Source organism: Sinocyclocheilus grahami, unplaced genomic scaffold (genome assembly GCF_001515645.1).
Source record: "Sinocyclocheilus grahami isolate Dianchi unplaced genomic scaffold, SAMN03320097.WGS_v1.1 scaffold1057.1, whole genome shotgun sequence".
Lineage (NCBI taxonomy): Eukaryota > Metazoa > Chordata > Actinopteri > Cypriniformes > Cyprinidae > Sinocyclocheilus > Sinocyclocheilus grahami.
In genome coordinates this window covers 263456-288465 of record NW_015506236.1, presented here as the reverse complement: position 1 = coordinate 288465, position 25010 = coordinate 263456, and the positions used below count along the sequence as shown (strand labels likewise).

General features: G+C 37.3%; 1 protein-coding gene across 1 annotated transcript in view; it reads left to right on the top strand.

Moving 5' to 3' along the window:
• The window catches only part of LOC107566203 (guanine nucleotide exchange factor VAV2-like), a 31103-nt gene extending 8055 nt beyond the window's left edge, over positions 1-23048 (top strand). The window contains exons 2-26 of the mRNA XM_016251573.1: positions 1894-1956; positions 2021-2022; positions 2345-2444; positions 6755-6850; positions 7660-7728; positions 7928-8014; positions 9286-9371; positions 9484-9616; positions 10062-10076; positions 11128-11237; positions 11326-11427; positions 12601-12689; positions 12801-12814; positions 13029-13050; positions 13336-13463; positions 13912-13983; positions 14164-14237; positions 14286-14379; positions 14560-14621; positions 14977-15093; positions 15202-15289; positions 16562-16685; positions 20536-20619; positions 20946-21100; positions 21181-23048. Coding sequence (XP_016107059.1) covers positions 1894-1956; positions 2021-2022; positions 2345-2444; positions 6755-6850; positions 7660-7728; positions 7928-8014; positions 9286-9371; positions 9484-9616; positions 10062-10076; positions 11128-11237; positions 11326-11427; positions 12601-12689; positions 12801-12814; positions 13029-13050; positions 13336-13463; positions 13912-13983; positions 14164-14237; positions 14286-14379; positions 14560-14621; positions 14977-15093; positions 15202-15289; positions 16562-16685; positions 20536-20619; positions 20946-21100; positions 21181-21228 — 2034 coding nt within the window. The 3' untranslated portion in view covers positions 21229-23048. The remainder of the gene's footprint in view (positions 1-1893; positions 1957-2020; positions 2023-2344; positions 2445-6754; positions 6851-7659; positions 7729-7927; positions 8015-9285; positions 9372-9483; positions 9617-10061; positions 10077-11127; positions 11238-11325; positions 11428-12600; positions 12690-12800; positions 12815-13028; positions 13051-13335; positions 13464-13911; positions 13984-14163; positions 14238-14285; positions 14380-14559; positions 14622-14976; positions 15094-15201; positions 15290-16561; positions 16686-20535; positions 20620-20945; positions 21101-21180) is intronic.
• Positions 23049-25010: the final 1962 nt, after the last annotated feature.

Here is a 25010-nt window from a genome sequence, read left to right as displayed (position 1 = left end):
AAACTGAGAAAAAAATCGGATGTGTATCACTATATTGAATCAGTGCATTAGGTCTTAAAGGTGCAATAGGTTATTGTCTTCAGAAACATTTTTTGTTAGGCTGGTTGAAAGTCTCTTCACATCCCGATAGCAATCATTAAGTTAAGTGGTCTAAATGTATTTATATGTATTTATATATTCTGTGGAAGGTGTAGGACCAAGAAATGTTCGTCCAATCAAAACGCTCAGTCTGAGCGTTTTGATTGGCTTTCCTACCTGTCAGTCAACATATGTATTTGCATACCTCTGCGCACCCTGTTCGGGCAGACAGGATACGTCATCAGCACGTTCACGTACGCTGTGCAGACAGAGCGAGAATGGCAGGCAAATATCAACAACCTGACCTTCCTTCCTGGTATTGTAGTACTTACTACTATATTATAAAGTTTTCTCACCGGTTAATAAGACATTATTTATTATAGTAATATTGTCTCTGGTCATCTGGTCTGTGTGTGCGTTCATGCGCTCAGGGGGTGTGGCTTTGGATGGTGACTGCTGGGAGGGTGGGATGTTTGCGTTCAGTGCTATCGGGCTAAAGTTAGCATTTTCCAAGATCTCCTACTCCACCTTTAAAGTGACAGCAGCCTAATAACCTGCTGCTCTCTGTGTCATTAATGTTAATTAACAAAAGACGACAATCATTCACTGCTCTTAACTGAATAACTGTTGTAGGTTTAGCAAAGATTAATCTAAATTTATACAGTGAGGACTATGCAGTATTATTTTACATTTGAAATACCTGAAAAAACTTTTTTGGTCATCCCAAAAATTTTTGTGATCTGTTGCATCCCTACTAAAAACAGTAATGTTGTAAAATATTATTAAAATTTACTGTTTTCTATTTTAATATATTTTTGTGATAGCAAAGCTGAATTTTGAACCATGATACTTTTTTAAACAAAAAAGTTAAACAAAAAGAACAATATGAAGTTTTTTAACAATGTAATGTAAAATGTAAATGTTTGATGCGTGTAATACCTTTTAAAGATAAAGACTGTTCTTCACTTACGTGTAGATTCTTGTTCCATTATTCTTGCATTGTTTGAAGTGTCCTACATACAGCACCGTCTCTCCCTTGCCGTCCTTTTTACAAGGCACCTGAAAGATTTAATCTGGAAATTGCCTTGTAAAGAAGACCTTCATGTTCAATTATGCCTGTGACATCTGTTATTACAGCTAATGCCCGACACCTGCTCCCGAATTTTCAATATGCTGTTGAATGTGCGTTTTGGCTCATAATTGAGCGGGGCCACCATTAATCTCCATCAGTCCATTTCCATGAGGAGCCAAGTCATCTCTCTTGTTCCAGATTAGCCTTTAATCAGGCCTGCTTAGTCCAAGGGCACGGAGGCCAAGACATTGAGCAGAGCAGCAGGGGAGCACACTTTTCAGCTCAAGACTACAGTTTTAGTTTCGTACTCTGTACAGTAGCAGATTTTAACGGGTGGCTCGCATGTCAACATAGAGAGGTGAGACTTCGAGACTGAATTGCAGGCCATCAAGAAAATCGTAACGCTTCACAGACCACATTTAATGAGCTGGATTTGAGTTGATCCTCATCTTTTGATTCATTCGACCTCACCCAGGCGCATTTTGCCTTGGAGGATAATCCAGTTCAGATATAGATAAAATGATTCTTGCTTTGATCAGACCACTTTTCTGTCCAGATTTTATCTTTCTTCTTTGGGATTCTATGGGATTACAATTTCATTCTTCTGATCAAGGATAACTAAGCAATGATTATATATTATAAATTAAAATTGGCTTAACCAAGACCACAGTTAAGAGGCAGGCAAGCCGAGAGTATCCAAGGGTTTGAGCTTGCCAACTGTGCCAGTGTCCTACTTAAATCAGAGGCAGAAATCTGTGCCACACGTGGGGCCATCATCTAGACGAGATGACTTTGAGCTGCTTCCAGTATGTGCTGATCACTATCAGGAGTCCATTGTGAAATCTAATAAATGTGTGTTGATGTTTTCAGAGGCCCAAATTAACTTGTACACAATCCAGAATCCACAAAATGCTTCACCCAGATTAATTAGATAAAGAGAGCCCAACAGATGTATCTCTATTTTGAAATTATGTAACACAAACTATCTGTTCATGACTTGTAGCACAGATTTTTTTTTCTTTTAATGGTTTAAAAAATTCAGGTAAAAGTGAAAATAAACCCAAAGATAAAAATTCTGTCATTATTTACTGACCAAACCCAAATTACACAAATGACAGTCCATTGACAGTCCACAGTATTGAATGTCATTGCAAGGTCATGATATCGATCTTTTGATCTTTCTTTCTTTTTTAGACTGCTGATCTACGGCCAGTACTGCAGCCATATGGAGAACGCTCAGAAGACACTGGATGAGCTGATTGCCACACGAGAAGATGTCAAGTGTAAAGTGGAGGTATGCTCTAAGCAGTCTAATCTTGTAAATTTTTTAAGTGATATATATATATATATATATATATATATATATACATACACAGTATGTGTGAACAGTTTGGAATAATTAAGATTTTTCAATTTTGTTGAAAGAAGTCTCTTATGCTCACCAAGGCTGCATTTATTTGAACAAAACACTGTAAAAACAGTAATATTGTGAAATATTATTACAATTTTAAAGCAACTGTTTTCTATTATAATATATTTATAATGGAATTTCTGTCAATTCTATTTCTGTGATGGCAAAGATGAATTTTCAGCAGCCATCACTCCGATTGTCAGTGTCACATGATCCTTCAGAAATCATTCTAATATGCTGATTTGGTCATTTTGATCATTTACTATTATCAATGTTGAAAACCATTGTGCTGCTTAATATTTTTGTGGAAACTGTGATACACTACCATTCAAAATTTTAGGGTAAGTTAGAATGTAAAAGAAAAAAGAATACTTCTATTCAGCAATGATCCATTAAAATGATTAAAAATGAAGATAAACACATATATATTGTTACAGAAGATTTCTATTTTAAATAAATGGTGTTCTTTTGAACTTCCTTTTTATCAAAGAACAATATACATATATCTATAAATACAATTAGCGTTACAATTAATTGTGTGAGGAGCAGACCAAAATGTGAGTTGTCGTTCACTGAAAATCGTCTCCAGTTTGCTTTTAACTGCTAGGACTGGATCACTGGTCAATGTGAACTGAATCAGTCTGGTTTGTAAAAAAACATCATGCAGACATGTTTTGTGAACTGGATCAGTTTCATGAAATAATCTGACTCGGAACAATTTGTTCATTAAACAGACATTGTTATCGCTCTCATTATTTCAATCTGTTCCAATCTTGTGGCTTGGAGAAAACTGGATTGGATTAACTTTATAGTTGATGAGTCAAATTGACAACTTTTATGATTCTTTGTTTTCCTTTTTAAAGTTTGAAAGCTCCAGTACCCATTCATTGTTATTGTATGAGAAACAGCAATCAGGACATTATTTATTTTTACTTTTGTGCTCCAAAGCATGTGCATTTGAAACATGTGGGTGAATAAATGATGACAAAATGTAATTTTTGAATTACATTTAAATGTCTCTTTAAGTTAATTAATAATGCTCAAAATCTACTAAACAACATGCCGGTCTCACTCTCTCACTAAAACGGTACGTCTCATTAGCCAGTGCTGAGGCAGGAACACTGCCTTAAAGAAACGCTTTTAAACAGCTCTTTCTCCCAGAGACTGCTCCAGTGGTCAGCTCCAGCACAGCATTCCCTCTCAGCAGACTGCTGTTGACAGTTTTGGGGCATGAGCTAATTTTGCTCTCTGTTAATGCTGCACAGGATGCAAAGACTACAGGGCTGTTTTTGTGCTTGCCAGTCTGAGGCAGTGTGGTATATATATATATATATATATATATATATATACATACACAGTATGTGTGAACAGTTTGGAATAATTAAGATTTTTCAATTTTGTTGAAAGAAGTCTCTTATGCTCACCAAGGCTGCATTTATTTGAACAAAACACTGTAAAAACAGTAATATTGTGAAATATTATTACAATTTTAAAGCAACTGTTTTCTATTATAATATATTTATAATGGAATTTCTGTCAATTCTATTTCTGTGATGGCAAAGATGAATTTTCAGCAGCCATCACTCCGATTGTCAGTGTCACATGATCCTTCAGAAATCATTCTAATATGCTGATTTGGTCATTTTGATCATTTACTATTATCAATGTTGAAAACCATTGTGCTGCTTAATATTTTTGTGGAAACTGTGATACACTACCATTCAAAATTTTAGGGTAAGTTAGAATGTAAAAGAAAAAAGAATACTTCTATTCAGCAATGATCCATTAAAATGATTAAAAATGAAGATAAACACATATATATTGTTACAGAAGATTTCTATTTTAAATAAATGGTGTTCTTTTGAACTTCCTTTTTATCAAAGAACAATATACATATATCTATAAATACAATTAGCGTTACAATTAATTGTGTGAGGAGCAGACCAAAATGTGAGTTGTCGTTCACTGAAAATCGTCTCCAGTTTGCTTTTAACTGCTAGGACTGGATCACTGGTCAATGTGAACTGAATCAGTCTGGTTTGTAAAAAAACATCATGCAGACATGTTTTGTGAACTGGATCAGTTTCATGAAATAATCTGACTCGGAACAATTTGTTCATTAAACAGACATTGTTATCGCTCTCATTATTTCAATCTGTTCCAATCTTGTGGCTTGGAGAAAACTGGATTGGATTAACTTTATAGTTGATGAGTCAAATTGACAACTTTTATGATTCTTTGTTTTCCTTTTTAAAGTTTGAAAGCTCCAGTACCCATTCATTGTTATTGTATGAGAAACAGCAATCAGGACATTATTTATTTTTACTTTTGTGCTCCAAAGCATGTGCATTTGAAACATGTGGGTGAATAAATGATGACAAAATGTAATTTTTGAATTACATTTAAATGTCTCTTTAAGTTAATTAATAATGCTCAAAATCTACTAAACAACATGCCGGTCTCACTCTCTCACTAAAACGGTACGTCTCATTAGCCAGTGCTGAGGCAGGAACACTGCCTTAAAGAAACGCTTTTAAACAGCTCTTTCTCCCAGAGACTGCTCCAGTGGTCAGCTCCAGCACAGCATTCCCTCTCAGCAGACTGCTGTTGACAGTTTTGGGGCATGAGCTAATTTTGCTCTCTGTTAATGCTGCACAGGATGCAAAGACTACAGGGCTGTTTTTGTGCTTGCCAGTCTGAGGCAGTGTGGTTTACTTAATGACTCCAAAAATAAAGACTGGCGAGAGAAGTCATTATTTCCACATGGGATTAGAGGAGACTATAGATGAAATCACAGCAACCGCACTTCTGGACATGCTTGTTGACAAATTCACATAATTATCGTCCTGTTATCTCACACGTAAGAAGGGCTCTGTAATCGGGCACAGTCCATTCAGTGCGTGGTTATGAGACCTCTTGGATAGAGAGGAGTGGCTCTTGTAGTGGATTAGTCAGAGATGCTTCATAAGGAGAGACATGGAGTCACTGATAGTCATAGATGATGAACCTCTTCCTCAGTCTATTCTGAATGTCAAGCGTGACATTTGAGCAGTCTGTCTTCCTTGCTTACTTGCCATTTGAGAACAGGGAGATTAAAAAGGGAAGGGATTAGCACGTAAAGTGAAGATGACAATTCGTGCAGAGGAAAAGATAATGTCTGTTTGTATACAGTATAGAGTTTATACACGTTAGACAAAATGAAATACATTTTTTATTAAAAAAGCACTATATTACTGTTTACTTAATAAATGTTTCTGGTATTATTGTGTGTGTGATTAGGAACTATTGAAGCCTGTTTCCACCTCAGAGTTGAAAAAAAGATAATTGTGTTTAAAATATGAAATTGTTGTATTGTGAGATACAGAGTCGCAATTATAAAATAAAGTTGAAGTTTATAAAAAAAAAATTTTATTTATGTGTGTATTCATTTAGGGTGGAAACAGATTTCCATAGTATACAGAATTCCAAAGAAAAACTTGTTTTCGTAATCATTAATAAAAAGTCTTCCTTGCTTACTTGCCATTTGAGAACAGGGAGATTAAAAAGGGAAGGGATTAGCACGTAAAGTGAAGATGACAATTCGTGCAGAGGAAAAGATAATGTCTGTTTGTATACAGTATAGAGTTTATACACGTTAGACAAAATGAAATACATTTTTTATTAAAAAAGCACTATATTACTGTTTACTTAATAAATGTTTCTGGTATTATTGTGTGTGTGATTAGGAACTATTGAAGCCTGTTTCCACCTCAGAGTTGAAAAAAAGATAATTGTGTTTAAAATATGAAATTGTTGTATTGTGAGATACAGAGTCGCAATTATAAAATAAAGTTGAAGTTTATAAAAAAAAAAATTTATTTATGTGTGTATTCATTTAGGGTGGAAACAGATTTCCATAGTATACAGAATTCCAAAGAAAAACTTGTTTTCGTAATCATTAATAAAAATTTTAAGAAAAATATAATTGGCCAATAATATCATAAATCCAGTCAAATCCTAATGGATAAAATCAAGTCTTGTCTTTTATTATTTATTTATTTTGTGGCTTACAAAATATGCCACATTCCAGAAAGTCTTGTCATCTTTAGCAATTATGTCAGTTTAAAATAGCACTTTTTTTATTGTGGGCATTATTTGTTCTGAGATATTTCTTTTAAAAACTGCTGACCTGTTGCCATAATCTTCCTCCACAGGAGTGTACCATGAAAGTCCAGGATGGGAAGTTCAAACTGCAGGATCTCCTGGTGGTCCCTATGCAGAGGGTCCTCAAATACCACCTTTTGCTTAAGGTGAGAGTCACCATCAACACTACTATGAGCTGTCATTAAGAGTGTTATAAGAAAAATTCAGGAACCTGTTCAACTTCCATTTATTTTGTTTTCGTTTTAAAGTTTGAAAACAGCAGAACGACAGTACCTTGTGAACCCCCAAACCCTATAAAACATTCAGATCATTTTACCTCATCCAACAAGACCTATCTAGCTCACCACTCTGCTCAGCCACTGCTAATAGAGATCATGTATAAAACAGGATGCCCTGCATGATACAAACCATCATTAATTCACAACACACATTAATAATGGATATGGAGAGAAAGAGTGTGACGTGTGACAGACGGCCAGGATACAGCGGAGAGGGAAGTGAGCAATGGGAGGTGGATACAGTGACACTGTTTAAATCAGCCATGCTTAAATCATATTATCCGCAGCCCATTTCATTCACTCAAACCCAGGGAGTGTTGCTGTGTGTGAGTTGTGCTTTAGATGGCATGTGCTTGTTCTTAAAAATTTTGCTAAAACTAACAAGTCCTCATTCCTTTGGGGACATCCTCATTTGTTTTCCTCAGATAAAAAAGTAACATGTATGACAAATATGGCACATTATTTCAACAATACTATTACAAGCATTCAATCAAGCATTTAACAGCCCCGTGGTATAAATAAATTATTTACTACTAATTATGTTTTCGATGTGTGTGTATATACATATATACACAACATTAAAATAATGTATTTTAGAATGAAATATCACCATAAATAGGCTAAGTCTTGTGTCAGGCTAAGTATTTGTGAGTTATCATTATGTTGTCTGTCCACAGGAGTTGGTAAGTCACTCTATGGACCGCCCGGAGAGGCAGCAGCTTAAAGAGGCACTAGAAGCCATGCAGGTTTGAACTCTTATATGACCGTCATATACACACAATATCCCAATACAGTGTTTGATGTCAACAGTTGGGTTGTAATATAATTATGCCTAGCAGAATGTTTAATGTGCAGTGATCTCTGGGACTTTGTATTTTGGGGAATGAGTTGCTTGGATTTTTTTATCTGAGTGTTTTGCCTTTGTCTGTTTATTTGTCTTTGAAGGACCTGGCAATGTACATCAACGAGGTGAAAAGAGACAATGAAACCCTAAAGAAAATAAGTGAATTTCAGAGCTCAATAGAAAATCTAGTAAGTGTTCATGAAGTGCGATTCACTGGCATAATCTGAAAAAATGCGGAAAGAGGACGTACTTTAAAGGTCGTTAATAATTATTTTTATGACCCTGTTTGATTGAAAGATATTGAGAACTGAGAGATGCTGAGAACATCATAGTTGGTATCAGTATTTCAGCATTTTGGGATGGACTCAACCGTAATTCATGGTGGCTTCACGAAAAGCTTCTATGAGGATTGCAAAAGTATGGTTGGCCCCCTCTACTGTGTCAAGTGAAAGACTTATGATGTCTGAGGTTGTGCACATTTCAGCATGCTGGCCAATTCCTCTTTATCCCCAAACATTAAGTTGTTTACAAGCCTCTACCTGCCCCCCGTCTGTCACTTCTGTTCAGTAAAATAAATCCTGAAAGCCTCCAGGCCATGAGCACAGGCAGGACGTGTTTAGGACTGTTTAAGGGGAATAAAATCAGCGTATCCTCTCCCAGTAGCTAATGTAGGAGTTAGTGTATCTGCTCTGGTTTATTTATGTGAGGGTCTGTGGTGCAGATGATGCCCGTGGCTAAACATCAAAGAGCCAATGAGGCATGCCACTTACAGACAAAAGACATTCACTGTGGCCTTTACCAGTTGCATGTATGTAGCATTTATTTGCCAGTAACATCTAAGATAATTGCATAAAGTCTTATTCTGTTTATACAGTATGTTGTTTTCCCCCATCTTGGAGTCACAGTTGATACATAAACCAATTTATGTAAAAAACAAATATTACAGAAATGTTTTTACAATAACAAAAAATACAGCAACAGTATGGAGCTACATAATAATGGAGATATTTTGCAATAAAGAACTCTTTTAATATTTTTTCTCACACAAAAATTATCTGCGAAACAAAATGACGTGCAAGACAAACAAATTTCTACAACAAAACCTTTTAAACCAAAACATTTTTTTTGTGTGTGAAAACAGTTCTGAAGAAAAAAATCTGTGGTTTTGCTTGCAAAATCTTTCTTGAGATGCACAATAAAGACAAAAAATTAACTCCCTGTAACTTATCCATATGTCAGTATTTGAGAAATCTGTCATTATTTTTGCAATTCCATTTAATGCATTCAAATGTAACTTATATTTACATGTAATATTCCATATTGCATACAGGAACAATTGATGCTTGAATGTATGTCACAAAGTAATGTATAAATTCCTTGAGCCATTATGCCAGTACAAATGTATTAACTGTATTTGTGTCTGTTTGTGTGCGTGTGCGTGTGCTTGCGTCATTCACAGCAGGTGAAGTTAGAGGAATACGGTAGGCCAAAGATAGATGGAGAGCTTAAAGTGTGCTCTATAGTTAACCGGACCAAACAAGACAGGTACGGCTGCACCTTCTTTATGTGTTTTCATATGAAACATAAAAAAATGGCCTTTGACCTGTTCTGCTACAAACATATCGTGTTATCTTTTATCTGTGTTTTCTGTACCTAGATACATCTTCCTATTTGATAAAGTTGTGATTGTTTGCAAGAGGAAAGGTTATAACTATGAGTTAAAAGAGATCATCGAACTTCACTTCTACAAGATGTCTGATGACCCTATGAATAACCGTGACATGAAAAAGGTGAGAGGCCTTTGATTCGTCAGCCATCAGGCCGGTTTCAGAATAATTATTCCTGATTTTATTGCTTCTTTCAAATTGATTCAGGCAATGATCTTTATGTATTGCGTATTAACCGTGCAAAAGCAAATAGGATGATCTGAATGTTTGCTCTGTAAATAGCACAGATGGATTGCGTTCATTATACACTTGTCCTTGAGTGTTAAAGCATGATGCTCATAATTTCAACAAATCAGAAATGATGCACTGCCCTCTTCGGTGCTCTAGCATGTGTATGTAAATTCAGAGAAGCCAATGCATTCTCCATGAATCTAACAATCAGGAATTTTTACATGTATATGAGAATGCATGTGTAACAGGGTCTCTCTCTCTCTCTCTCTCTCTCTCTCTCTCTCTCTCTTTCTCTCCTTTTCTCTATCCGCCTTCAATATCTTTGCATGCCTGCCAGTCGAGTGGAAAAATGGTAAGCTGAATGCTCATGTTCTCTAAGCATTGCTGTCATTGTGCCTTTCACTTCTGTGATATTGTGATCTGTTTTCTATCATCTCATGAGATCCACAGCAGTTTTACACTGCCAGAATGTAATCATAGTGTTTACAAATTGGCAATTTAACATTTTCTGTAGAATCCATTGAGATGCATTTTTCAAAGTTCAAGTTATTTTTTACTTGATACAGCACGTTAAAGGGTTAGTTCACCCAAAAAGGAAAATTATCATCATCATCATTTACTCACCCTCAAGTTGATCCAAACTTATATGAATTTCTTTCTTCTGTTGAACACAAAAGAAGATATTTTGAAGAATGTTGGTAACCAAACAGTTGCCAGTAGCCATTGACTTCCATAGGATTTTGCCCTACTATGAAAATCAGTGACTGCATTCTTCAAAATATCTACTTTAGTGTTCAGCATAAGAAAGAAACTCATACAGGTTTTGAACAATTTGAGGGTGAGTAAATGATGACAGAATTTTCGGGTTTTGGGTGAACTATCCCTCTAAAGAGCCCATGAAGTCAAATTAGAGTTTTGTGACTTTTAGTCCACGTCCGTTAGCTTTGAGGTCTGTGTTAGTGTAGCATTGACAAAATTAAATTCACGCAAATTGTACAATACCATTCAAAAGTTTGTGGTCAAAGGTTTTTTGATCCAAACAAATGCTTTCTAGAAATGAGAATGGTCCTCTCACTTTTACTATAGACTAGCAGTCATTAAATTGTTGGCAGCATGATGTAGCTAAAGCCTTTTGGCTATTTTCAAAAAGGGGACAATCAAAATTTCCCATCCTGTTTAAATAGAAAACTCATTAACACAGAAAGAGAATGTTAAGTGAATTCATGTGGCCTTTTGAAAAGAAGTATTTGTAGCATTAGATGCAATTGAAATGTCAAAAATGCATATACATAGACTTAATGAACAATTATAAAACAGTACATAGGGTTATGTGAACTACTCCTAACACATTTTCAAACCATTCTCTCTCTCTCTCTCTCTGTCTATCTTCTCTCCACCCATAGTGGTCCTATGGCTTCTACCTGATCCATCTGCAGGGTAAACAGGGCTTCCAGTTTTTCTGCAAGACAGAGGACACCAAGCGCAAGTGGATGGAGCAGTTTGAGATGGCCATGTATGTTAGAACCACATCAGTGTCAAAATTACACAGTATTTTTATTGTTGATTGCCATATCACATGTGTTAATTATTAATCCATGCAGGTCAAACATCAAACCCGAAAGAGCCACTGCCAACCAGCACAACTTCCAAATGCACACTTTTGAAAAAAACACCAACTGCAGAGCCTGTAAAATGCTGCTGAGGTGAGGGCTCACATGCACAAATGCCACTTCTTCCTGAATTACAGAGGCAGCGCAGTGGACTGAGACGGGATTCAACCCATGTTACTAGGCTACTGGTCTGACCTCTATTACATGAGCTGCTTCACTGATTGGCTGTATTGACTTGTGTGAAATCATAGTGTACTGACCTAAATTTTCCACTCTGCAGCACAGGTCAGTGTACACAATAGCTGCTAATTATAACAGCTCTGTATTTCAATCTGTGGCAAACTGGCCTGGGATTAGTTTGGATGTTGAATGTTGTCGCTTAGTTGTGCTGACATATGGAGCCACATGGGGTGATTGTTGTGGTTGTATTAATGCATGATAGGTTGGCTTCCAAAGCCAAGCATCACTGTTAGTTCATGCCTAGAATTTGAACAAGCCTCTAAGTAACATTTCATTGTGTAACATGGCACACCATTTGTGCTATGGACAATAATGATGCCTGAAATTGTGTGACTTGTTAAATTCTAAGCAAATTAAATGCATGATTTTGGACCCATAGACTTACATTAAAGTCAGGACCAGAACATCACAGATTTAGATGCTGTGCACATTACATTTGGTTTTCAAATAGCATCTTTAGGACTGACTGTCCGTACCGTCAAGTGATAAAATCTCTTTCAGGCAGTGTTGTCAATATCTGATGTATCTGTTATAGCAATGATGTAAGCATAAGCACAAAGCGACTTTTTCAGAAAACAGCTTGGAATCAGCATTGACCAAGAGGATGTAAAACTGGATTTTTGAACTGGTCACATAGTTCCCTATATGAAGAAAGAGCTGGAGAAAATGAGTAAATGAGACAAAATGGGCATGTAAACATAAGATTTCTTGCATTTTGTTGCTGTTAAAAAAAACTGATTGCAAAAAAAATCTGATTCTTTCTGCATGAACTTGGTAGAGGGCTTTCTTTTGATATGGACCAGTTAGCAGTAACCCAGAACACCTTAGTAACTGTTTAGCAATGCTTTGGCAACTACTTACTGTACAACACCCTAGCAACATAGTGCTGGGTTATGCATGGGCGAGCATCATTCAAAACCATAGCGAAATCTAGTTTGGATTAATTTGAACTTCAGTAGGACCTCAGGAAATGAAGACATATTGTCATATTATATTGACTATCTCCTTCTATCATTCTTTCTTTAGGGGTATTTTCTACCAGGGATACTACTGTCCACTCTGTGGGACTGGTGCCCATAAGGAGTGTCTAGAGGTCATTACCATCTGCAAAATAAGTGAGTCTCTAACAGAAAGCTGCTTCTCAAAGAACCACGTGTACACATCTGCCCTAATTAAAGAGATCAGACCACTGACCATGCTCTCTCTCTCTTTCATTATTATTTCAGGTCCTCATGATTCGGTGAGTTTTTAGTGCCCTGTATTAATAAACTTCCATCTCTCAGATAAATTAATCATCCTCTCTCATTGACTTGAACTAAACTTACTTCTTAAAGTTTGTCCTCAATTTTGATAAACACTTCAGGGATGTCTTAAATTATGCCTGATCTGCTTATATAAAACTATGTTACACTTTGAAGTGCGTTAAATCATAAAGTCCCCTCTGTCTTTAACAGGAGCTGGGGCTTCCACAATCAGGTAAAAATATAAGTAAAATGTGATTTTTGTCTGTCTTTCCCGTGATCCTAATGAGGTTATATCAATATGTAAAATGTAGATACTGTGCACAGGCTTCAGGCTGTTAAACTGAAAATTATACTTTAAAGAAATTATACATCAGCTCTCTGCTTCCATCTAGTGCATAGTTCACACATGCAATAAATGCAGAGTGTGAGTGTGTTCTAAGAATATGAATTATAAGCATCCATGCACTTTGTTCTTTGTGCAGTTATAATGAGCTTTTTTTCCCAATGTGTTCTTAAGGTCCAAAGATGGTGGCCATCAGAAATTACCATGGTAGCCCTGCCCCGCAAGGCAAAATGCCTCTCTGCTTTCAGACAGGAGATATCATTGAGCTCCTGAAGGGAGATCCAGATACATCATGGTGGGAGGTATATTATAAAATGAAAATTTACCATGTATACAAAGATAACCTGTTTTGTAGTCCAAATCTTACGCTTTCCAGGTAACATATGCTAGTAAAAATAGCCATGGTGAGTAAATTAAATGTAATTTGTCAGTTGGCCTGTTTTAGAAATGATAGCATTGTTTTAAATGGTTGAAATTGCAATACATAAACAACAGTCCCTTTCTGATGTATCACAATCACAAATCACTAGTCACATTGGAGATGCAACCAAATCAGAAATACATTTTCCTAACAGGTAAGAGATATTTATGACCAGTACATTTCTTCAGTTTTCTCACACACCATTGGCAGGTCAACTTTGAACCTTGGTCATACTTAATGCAGTTTATGTAGTATAACCTGGTGTCTTGTTTTTTTGGGGCTTGCTATCCTTAATTCATTACCTGTGAATTGTTGCATTTTCGTCTCAGGGCAATCTCATCCAAACCCAAAAGACTGGCTACTTCCCCAGTTCCAGTGTGAAACCATGTATAGACCCTAAGGTACAGGTTCAATACAATCAAAAAAATGTAACATTTACATTTTCTTAAATTATTCCTAATCTTTCTTTCCTTTCTCTCAAATATATGTATTCTAGAATTGTAGACAGTGTTCTTCACTATTAGAAATGAAACCAGGCCTTGTTGTCTCAAATCATTTTTTGATGGTTTTCTTCTCTACAGCCCTTCCAGTCATTCTCCAGCCGTCAGTCCTCCAGAGAGACAGATTACTATGTTTATCCCTGGTACTTCATTCTGTTTTAAAACACATTGATTTTTCCATTCTTACTCATTGCATTACCAAGATACTACAAGATTTGGTTTCTTTGTAATACACTCCAAACCCAAAAGACTGGCTACTTCCCCAGTTCCAGTGTGAAACCATGTATAGACCCTAAGGTACAGGTTCAATACAATCAAAAAAATGTAACATTTACATTTTCTTAAATTATTCCTAATCTTTCTTTCCTTTCTCTCAAATATATGTATTCTAGAATTGTAGACAGTGTTCTTCACTATTAGAAATGAAACCAGGCCTTGTTGTCTCAAATCATTTTTTGATGGTTTTCTTCTCTACAGCCCTTCCAGTCATTCTCCAGCCGTCAGTCCTCCAGAGAGACAGATTACTATGTTTATCCCTGGTACTTCATTCTGTTTTAAAACACATTGATTTTTCCATTCTTACTCATTGCATTACCAAGATACTACAAGATTTGGTTTCTTTGTAATACACTGTTCACAGTCTCATATTATATATATATATTAATAATATAATTAGCTATGCTACTGTTGTTTGACCTAGTGAAATTTGCGTGGAATTACATGTGTCATAACTAGACTCAATGGTGATGATTGATTAGCTTTAGGCTAATTGTGAGGCTTGTTGAGTCTTTATTGTCTCTTAATGAGGTAACGACCTCTGTGAGAGTTGCTATAATGATGTACATGGTATTGAACGGTCTCGTGAATAAGGTGTGTTTTCCCTGTGGGCTTCAGGTTTGCAGGAAACATGGAAAGACAGCAGGCCGACAACCTGCTTAAGTCTCACAGCAGCGGCACCTATCTGATCCGAGAGAGAACGGCAGAGGCAGAGAGATTCGCAATCAGCATCAAGTGAGTGTTATAGGAAAGGCATGTATTCATGTCAAGAATATTTTATACTTTTTATATTAAATACTTTTAGTATTTTGTCATTCACCATTGCTATGTGCCTTTTAACAGGTTTAATGATGAAGTGAAGCATATTAAAGTTATTGAGAAAGACAGCTGGATTCACATCACAGAGGCAAAGAAGTTTGAAAGCCTCCTGGTAAGAGAGTTTGCAATTAAAAGTATTATGGGATTGTATTATGCTTGCATGGTGAAGACTGCACAATTAATTTACATGAAGCACATAGCATACTGATTTCTTTGCAAGTTTTACGTTGTAGATATTTTCTTTTAGTGTCTATACATATACACACTACCATTCAAAAGGTCTGTAAGATATTTTTTTTGTAACGAACATTTATTCTGCAAACACACCTTCATTTGATCAAAAATGAGAAAAGTTTTCTATTTCAAATAAATGCTGTTCTTTTGAACTTTCTATTCATCAAAGAATTCTGGGGGGGGGAGAGGATGTATTAATTTAAATTTTTAGAAATTTAAATTAATACATCATCTAATAAGCTTTCCATTGATGTATGGTTTGTTGGGATAGGACAATATTTGGCCGAGATACAACTATTTGAATATCTGGAATCTGAGGGTACAAAAAAATCTAAATATTGAGAAAATCGCCTTTAAAGTTGTCCAAATGAAGTTTTTAGCAATGCATATTACTAATCAAAAATTAAGTTTGAATATATTTATAGTAGGCAATTTACAAAATATCTTCATGGAACATGATCTTTACTTAATATCCTAATGATTTTTGGCATAAAAGAAATATCAATAATTTTGACCTATACAATGTATTTTTGGCTATCGGTACAAATATACCTGTGATACTTAAGAAATGTTTCTTGAGCATCAAGAGCATCATCATGTGATACTGAAGACTGGAGTAATGGCTGCTGGAAATTTAGCTTTGCGATCACAGAAATAAAATACATTGAAATATAAAACAGTTATTTTAAATAGTAATATTTCACAATATTATTTGCTGTTTTTTTTTTTAATTAAGTAAATGCAGCCTCGGTGACCATAAGAGACAAAACATATTTGTAAAAAATCATACTGACCAAACTTTTGAACAGTAATGATTTTGTGTATAAATAAAAATCTACAAACAGTGATAATGTCATTGGAATATTTGCATACTAAATTGTGATTGGTCTTCTTTCTTGAATTCGTTTTTTGTCTGTCTGTAGCCATACGCTGCACAGCTGTGTGATGCTAATTTAGCATTGTTGTTGCATTTCGCTTACACAGAACCAAAGCCTAATCTAAGCCTACCTAAAACTATAACTTTTTTCCTTGCAAATACGGATATTTCTTCTGGAAATGCAGTTACAGTTTCACAGTATCTTGATAAAGATGAAAACATCTGGAACATCAAAGTGCTGTAAGTAACTTTAGATATGTTTCTTTGTTACAGGAGCTTGTGGAGTATTATCAGAGTCATTCACTGAAAGAGAGCTTTAAGCTGTTGGACACAACATTACGATACCCTTACAAATCCAGGGAACGCTCGAGTTCTCGCTCCAATACCCGCTCACCAGGTAAACATTTGCTGCCATAATCCTCTGCAGCTTTATATCTCTCTTTTTCTTCAGCTCCCTTTCTCTCTCCCTTTTTTATTTTCACTCTTCTGCTTTCTTGCTTTTTCTGGCACAAATTTTTTATTGAGCCCCCACCAGTCTGGCCAGCAGCCTTACACAATCTTTGGACACGCTCTGGAAGTCTGAACAAACAAACCCTGCCAGCTGGTCCCGCCCTCACATTCTGTATGCCCCGCCTCCTGGTATTTCAACTGTCAGTCATCATTGGCTTGGTTGTCAAGGAGCCGCCCACTCTGGCTGAGGCTGAGGCCTGACTGAGACTTCTGACTCCTGGGGCCAAGTTTTGCTCAACCAGCTGAATAGGTTCCAATAAACAGATGCTTCATTAGATGTATTAAAAATGATGTGCCTTTGTTCATTTCCAGTCAAGCTTAACTGGTGTTCACTGATATTTTTATGTAAGTGCGTAAAGACAATGTCTGTTTGTGAGGGGCTAAGAATATGCAAGGCTTGAAGATCTCCATATCCAACACAAGAGCTACTTAAAGGAGCCATTCAACCAAATTTTTTCATTCTCTCACACTGATGTTGTTTCAAACTTGTGAGACTTAGATTTTCCATTGAACAGAAAAGGACACTGAATATTCACTGTTCTTTTCCAGACAATGAAGGTAACCGAAGGCTGATACACATTCACTACTGTTTAAACGATTGGGGTCGGCAAGAATTTTTTAAAATGTTTTTTAATTAAGTCTCTTTTGCTAATCAAGGCTACATTTATTTAATTAAATATACAGGAAAAGCTGAAACACTGTGGAATATTATTGCTTCAGTGTGGAAAGGCCTGAAAGACATTACAAACTACAAGACACCATCCCCCAGCACTGAGGCGAATCAACAATTTGCAGAAGACCTGAATGAGTTTTACTGTAGATTTGAAACTCTCTGTCTCACACCCACACCCGTTCTGACCATCTCTCTACACAAACATTAACACCTCCATCAACTCCCCTCTCCCCCCCCCTCCTGCACTCCAGATCAGTGAAGATAATGTGTTTCAAATCTTCAGGAAACAAAAGAGAAGGAAAGCACCAGGCCTAGACGGTGTTTCACCACCCTGTCTAAAAACCTGTGCTGACCAGCTGGTCCACATCTTTTCACAGATCTTCAACAGATCACTGGAGCTGTGCGAAGTCACTTCCTGCTTCAAATGCTCCACCATCATCCCCATTCCAATGAAACCCAAAATCACAGGACTGAATGGCTACAGACCTGTTGCCTTAACATCTGTGGTCATGAAGTCATTTGAGAGACTGGTGTTGGCTTATCTTAAGGACATCACTAGACCCTTACTGGACCCCCTGCAGTTTGCTTACCGAGCAAACAGGTCCATGGATGATGCAGTCAACATGAGACTGCATTATATCCTACAAAATCTAGACAAACCAGGGACCTATGTGCGGATCCTGTTCGTGGACATCAGTTCGGCCTTCAACACCATCATCCCAACACTCCTCCAGACCAAACCAAACACTATAGAATACCCAAGACATGTCACTTGTATAGTTTTGAATGGGCAAAAATGCAATGCTCAATATGGCCGCTCTATCGACGGAAGGCCCACCTTCTGAATAAAAGAGATAATCTATAATCGGTATAAGTCATTGCATCACTGCAGGTGCCGTTAGAAGTCCTGGTTGCTATAGAAACAGTCAGCGTTCTGGAGACGTGTGCTTAGGACTGCACATGCGAACTGGCTGTTCTATCCTGGAAAAAAAGCTTTTTTAACAAATAAATAAATAAATAAACATTTATGAGACAGTTGTTGTCAGATTTCGTTGGTGATTTCAAATATGAAATTTAATCGTAAGCTTAGCGAACAGTTTTAGAGAATTTGATGTTTCCCCATTCAAAGACATAGGAGCTGCATAGTTGAGACAGCAACAGCTAGTGAGACTGGGGAAATTAATGTCAAACCGCCACACCATCAGCACTGGTGCCCCTCAGGGATGTGTTCTCTCCCCACTGCTCTTCTCCCTGTACACCAACAGCTGCACCTCTACTGACCCCTCTGTCAAGCTTCTGAAGTTTGCGGACGACACTACAGTCATCTGCCTCATCCAGGACAGTGAAGAGTCTGCTTATAGACAAGAGGTTGAGCAGCTGGTTGTCTGTTGCAGTCTTAACAACCTGGAGCTGAATACGCTCAAAACTGTGGAGATGATTGTGGAGTTTAGGAGAAACCCCCCCGCACTCCCCCACTCACCATCATGAACAGCACTGTGGCAGCAGTGGAGTCATTCGGGTTCCTGGGCACCACCATCTCTCGGGACCTGAAGTGGGACAGTCACATTGACTCCACTGTGAAAAAGGCCAGCTGAGGAAGTTCAGCCTGCCACAGGAGCTGCTCACACAGTTCCACTCAGCCGTCATTGAGTCTGTCCTGAGCACTTCAATATCTGTCTGGTTTGGCTCGGCTACAGAAACAGACATTAGAAGACTACAGAGGATGGTTTGGACTGCTAAAAGGATTATTTGTGATCCCCTGTCTACCCTTCAAGAACTGTATACATCCAGAGTGAGGAAAAGGGCTCAGAAAATCACTCCGGATCCCTCACATCCAAGCCATCTCCTTTTTGAACTCTTGCCGTCTGGTTGGTGTTACAGAGCACCGAACACCAGGACAGCCAGGCACAAGAAAAATTTCTTCCCCCAGGCAATCTACCTCATGAGCAGTTAAATGCTCTCCCCATTGTGCAATAAAAATATTTTTATTTTTATTTTTAATTATCTGTGTTGTCTGTGTTTACTGAAAGCTTCTGTCACCAAAAAAAAAAAAAAAATTATGTGCAAACATAATTGTCAATAAAGCTCTTTTTGACTTTTGACTTGTGAATCTTAATACAATTTTAAATAACTTTTTTTTTTTTTATCAATTTTAAAATGTAAATTATTTCTGTGATGGCAAAGCTGAATTTTCAGTAGCCATTACTCCAGTCTTCAGTGTCACATGATCCTTCAGAAATCATTCTAATATGCTGATTTGGTGCTCAAAAACATTTATTCTTATAATACATTTTGAAAACAGTTGTGCTGCTTAATATTTTTGTGGAATCAGTGATACAATTTTCCAGAATTTTTTTGATGAATTAAAATGTCAAAATAATAAAAATTTTAAAATACACAACTTTACTGTTACTTTTAATCAGAATCAGAAAGATTATTGCCAAGTGTGTTTATACACACAAGGAATTCGTCTTAGTGTCAGGAGCTTCCAGTACAGAAAGTACAAACATAGTGCAGACATACATATAATTTAAGGTAATAAAAACACTAATAATAAAGAGAATATACAATAAGTTATAAATAACAATATAGTAATAAAATATAGAGAAAAAAATGTCACTAGACAGAAATGTGAATGTGCATATGTGCTATTTACAGATCAAAGTTTTGATGAGTTATTTACAGATGTATAGTCCTGAGGTGTGTTATGTGTTGTTCAGGTGGGATATGGCCTGGAGGAAAACTGTTCTTGTGTCTGGCCTTTAATCAATTTAATGTGTCATTTTAATCAATTTAAAATCAATCAAGTTAATGTGTTAAAACTTACTAACTCCAACCTTCTGAAATGTAGTATTTTTTATGTTGAAAAAAATGAATTTTGATTGTGACTGTCAGAATTCTACTTACATTTTCACAGAAAACGCCTATTCTCTCACACGCACATACAAATACCTTGCTGACTCTGCAACCATGTCCTTGAACTTTTTTTTTTACCCTCTAATTCTGTTGTGCCCTTCCTCTTTTATTTGTTGGCGCTCTCTCTATCCTCATACTGTCTCAGCAGCCACCTGTGCTTCCTACAACTTCTCCTTCCTCAGTCCTCAGGGCCTCAACTTCTCCTCTCAAAGCTCTGCTCCCTTCTGGTCAGGTACTGTGCTTCTTGCTTGTTCGTGCTCTTGCATCATCCATGCTGCCTTCCCAAATTCCTCTTCACTTTCAGCCCTTCATCTTCCCATCAACATGTCTTCCTGGTTGTGTTTTCATCAGTCTCACTGTTGCTCCATTAGTGCTTTAAAATCATAAAGTACTTGTGAAAATAACCCACTAGTAGACCATTATTAGTCACAAGCTTTCATTCATTTACATCTAGCTCACAATATCATGAAGTGTCAATAAATCTGTTGTTTAAGCATTTAATGGGACTCGTCATCATTTTGCATGCACTAACCTTGGGATGTTGCTGGCCTTGAACAGTATTCACACCCAGGGTAGTCAGCACAGCTGTGGCGCGATACAACTTTGCTGCTCGAGACATGAGAGAGCTGTCCCTGCGAGAAGGGGATATCGTCAAGATCTACAGCAAGATTGGTGGAGACCAAGGCTGGTGGAAAGGAGAGGCCAACGGCAGGGTAATAAAGCAAGCAAATGATCTGAAATTAAGCTTCAAATATTAAAATGTGAGCAATATATTCCATTATTTTCCATTCAGATTGGATGGTTTCCCTCGACGTACGTCGATGAGGAGGGGGTGCAGTGATACTCTGGGGTCACAGATCATCCAATAAAATCCACAGCCCTCTGAGAGGACTCTTTGGTTTCCATGGCAACATCTCATGGAAGACTTTTCGCTGGAAACATATTTTACAATGAATATTTGTACTTCTGTCTCCTTTCGTATGCTCCCCCCCCCAACTTTCTCGGAATGTCTGTGTGATCTCTTTGACGAAAACTGCTCTGAGTCTGTTCGTTCTCAGCGGAGGAAACAGAACCGAGCAGAACTTTGCCTTGAAGTGGCCAAAGGACAAGCATGGCTTTAAGTTTATACAGTAATACCTGTAAGTTGCGCTGCAGGCCAGAGGGGTATAATGGGGGGTGGGGATGTATAAAATTATATATAAATATAATTTATTAAAGAGATATATCTATGATTAAAATGCAGTGTTGAACATTTGTTCAACAGCAGCACAAAGAATATATGTGAGCAGAAAAGATGCACTTTGCATTTCTTTACAGAGAGAATTTGCCTTTAGTAAATGGTAATGCCTTTAGAGGTGGAGGTAAAGAAATGGATTCAGACTCATCTTGCACATACACATTCGTACATCTGCCCTGTCCAGAAATACGGTGCCTTTTCGTACATGCTCTTCACTCCCAACAGAGTCTAGTTTATATAGCTGCAGCGTTAACTCCGTTCTCTAGCGGTGCACTCTCATGGGCCTATCCGCCAATTCAGCCGGATGCTGCTCAACCAGAAGACCATAAAAGAGACTGAACATTTCTTGAACTGGAATGAGCAGGTGACCAGATCTGCTTGTCATCTCACTGGAATGAAGGGGCAGCTAACCAAAAGCATTCGGTCATGGCTGGAAGTGCTTTAGCTTACTTGGACAATGAAGGATACGAGCACCATCATATCTTCCTCTTGCTTCAAGAGGATGTAAAAGTGCAATGGAGTTTCAGGAAGAGGTTCAGTGAATGCTGTTTCTGTGATGAGCATTTATTTCCATGTTCTCAGTGGTCCAAATTTGGACTGAAAAGGGAAAACCGAATGCTGTTCTGTGCACTGATTTTCATGAATACCCAGAGGTTTTTGTGAGATTTTTCTTTTCTTGTCTTCTACAAGCACATACATTTTGCCATTCCACGTTTCTCGTATACAGCCTGCCACATTACAGTATCTTGCCTTACTGGTGGACACAACTGGTGCTACAGTGCTACATATCCCTGAGTTAGGGCAGAATTTTCTTTTTTGCTGTTGTGGATGAGGAGACCCACTGCTGAAGAACCTCAGCCATCAAGTGCACTTTATATGTCCAGAGACCTTGTAACACAGGACACCACACTCCAGACATGGACATCAAATTTTTTTTATATATTTTTTTTATGTCCTTATTTTTACCTCTGGAAGAAAAGAAAAAAAGTAAAATCCTTCACACAGTGGTCCCTCAAAGTCTGATATTGAAAAATTCCTGTAAACTCCGTAAGTGCATGGATGTGTCCCTCATACAGTCCTTGGAGAAAAACCTTTTGCTGTTGTCGGCCATCAGAAATTGAACCCATAAATCGAGGTGGGAGAGTGCTAGACTGCAATAAAGCATCGGACGTGTTTTTAGCCATGCTCCAGGCTTGAGTACAGCTGTCTGTAGTGATGGAAGAGTGCAGCTCAGGTCAAGGTAGCGCTGGCTTAGGGGCTTAGTACCTGTTTGTGTAGTGGACAAAAAACCCCATTGCATGTGGTCATATATATATATATTACAACTGCTGTCCGTGAATCCTGAAAAAAAAATCTTAAAAAAAAAAAGAAATTGTGTACAATTTTTGAATAGACAGTTATTTGAAAACTGAGGTCTATCATGAAATAAATATTTCTTTTTTTGTCTATTTGTGGTGTCGTTTAGTGATGGAAGAGTGCAGCTCAGGTCAAGGTAGCGCTGGCTTAGGGGCTTAGTACCTGTTTGTGTAGTGGACAAAAAACCCCATTGCATGTGGTCATATATATATATATTACAACTGCTGTCCGTGAATCCTGAAAAAAAAATCTTTAAAAAAAAAAGAAATTGTGTACAATTTTTGAATAGACAGTTATTTGAAAACTGAGGTCTATCATGAAATAAATATTTCTTTTTTTGTCTATTTGTGGTGTCGTTCTCTGTTATGATACTCCCAACAGTACATTCTCCGATGTATTTGTTTAGCATCACCGCTAGGGGGAGGCAAGTTACTTGCTTGTGCATGACATAAAAGGCACATTGATTTTGAGATAAATATTTTTCACTTATCCTGTGAAACAGTCAGACTGGTCCTACACACTTGGTTACAGTTGTGCATAAACTTTTTTCCAATAGTATGGCTTGGATTTAAGGACGTCTGACTATCTGTGCGTGATCTCACATCTATTCTGCTCATAACGATCAATTCCACCATAATACATCTGTTGACCAACTAGATGAACGCAGAACCTATTGACAGAGAGAGGAAGAAACATGGCATTTCTTCGTCTTAGTTCCGTAAGAATAAAAGATCTACAAAGAACCAATCTTCATGTGATTAGTCGTATGTGAGCGTGATCATTAGCACTGGCACATCCAGTTACAGGAGATCTTGAGAACAGCTCGTGTCACGCCCAACTAGCTTTCTTTTTCCTAATGACCTCAGTGAATACAGTTAGGCTGAGGTTTATCAGATGAGTTATCAGTTGTTTTCCAGACATGCGATATTCTTGACACTTTTGTGTCTTTATTCAAATGCCCATGGAGAATTTGAATGTTGAAATGACTAAAGAGGTTAAAAATCATAAAATAGAAAAAAGAACAAAATAGGCTCATGTCAATTGGGATTCTGGGTTCTGTGAATTAAACCCGTATATAGGCTAACTAATGGGTATCTACTAATCAGTACCATGGTTTAATCTGTTACCAACACTGTACCGTGTTTCCACAGTATTTTGTTGTTAATGTTAGAATATAGCAATTATTCAGTGTGGGATCCGGCATACTTAGTAATATCATGGGATCAAGGATTTTGTATTTAATTTTTTATCCAATTGAAACTTTCAGAATTTCATTACGACCTCAACGGGTAGTGTTGACTATCAAGCTGGTCCAGTTTATAAAGAAAGCTGTGCAAAATGATTTATTCCGTTTTCGGCGCTGCAATTTTGCACACTAATGTCTCTTTACATTTTAGTGTAAAGGGTACGGAGTGAAATGTTCGTTGGACTTATTTAAATGTCTCTTTACATAACGGTTATATTTTTCTATGTATAATTGTCAAATAAAGTGATAATTTTCTATAAAATCCTAGTGTTGTGATATACCCTCTGGCCTCCATTAATTTGATTGAACCTCTTTAAGATAAAAGAGGTTTATTACAATATCCTCGTGCGTCCCGTGTTTAGGGATTGCCGCTGTATCGTCACTGAGCTCATCTGCAGCTGCTGCGGTTCTCACACTCGTGGACCATCACATGCAGACAGCTGCTGTGTGTGGAGTGCTGTACCCCTCTGAAATCACGCGTGTGTTTGTCGGGTAAGTCTTTAAAGTGCTTATTTGCGCCATGATGAACGGAGGAGTGTTGATGTGAACTGAGGGAAGTTTCGGGTTGCTATTTTGACTTGCGCATTCTTTTCTGATCGTTCTTCTCCAGTGATACCGCTTTTAAAAGGTTCGCTTTCAACGTAAATGTAGGGCAGCTGCTGCGGTTCTCACACTCGTGGACCATCACATGCAGACAGCTGCTGTGTGGAGTGCTGTACCCCTCTGAAATCACGCGTGTGTTTGTCGGGTAAGTCTTTAAAGTGCTTATTTGCGCCATGATGAA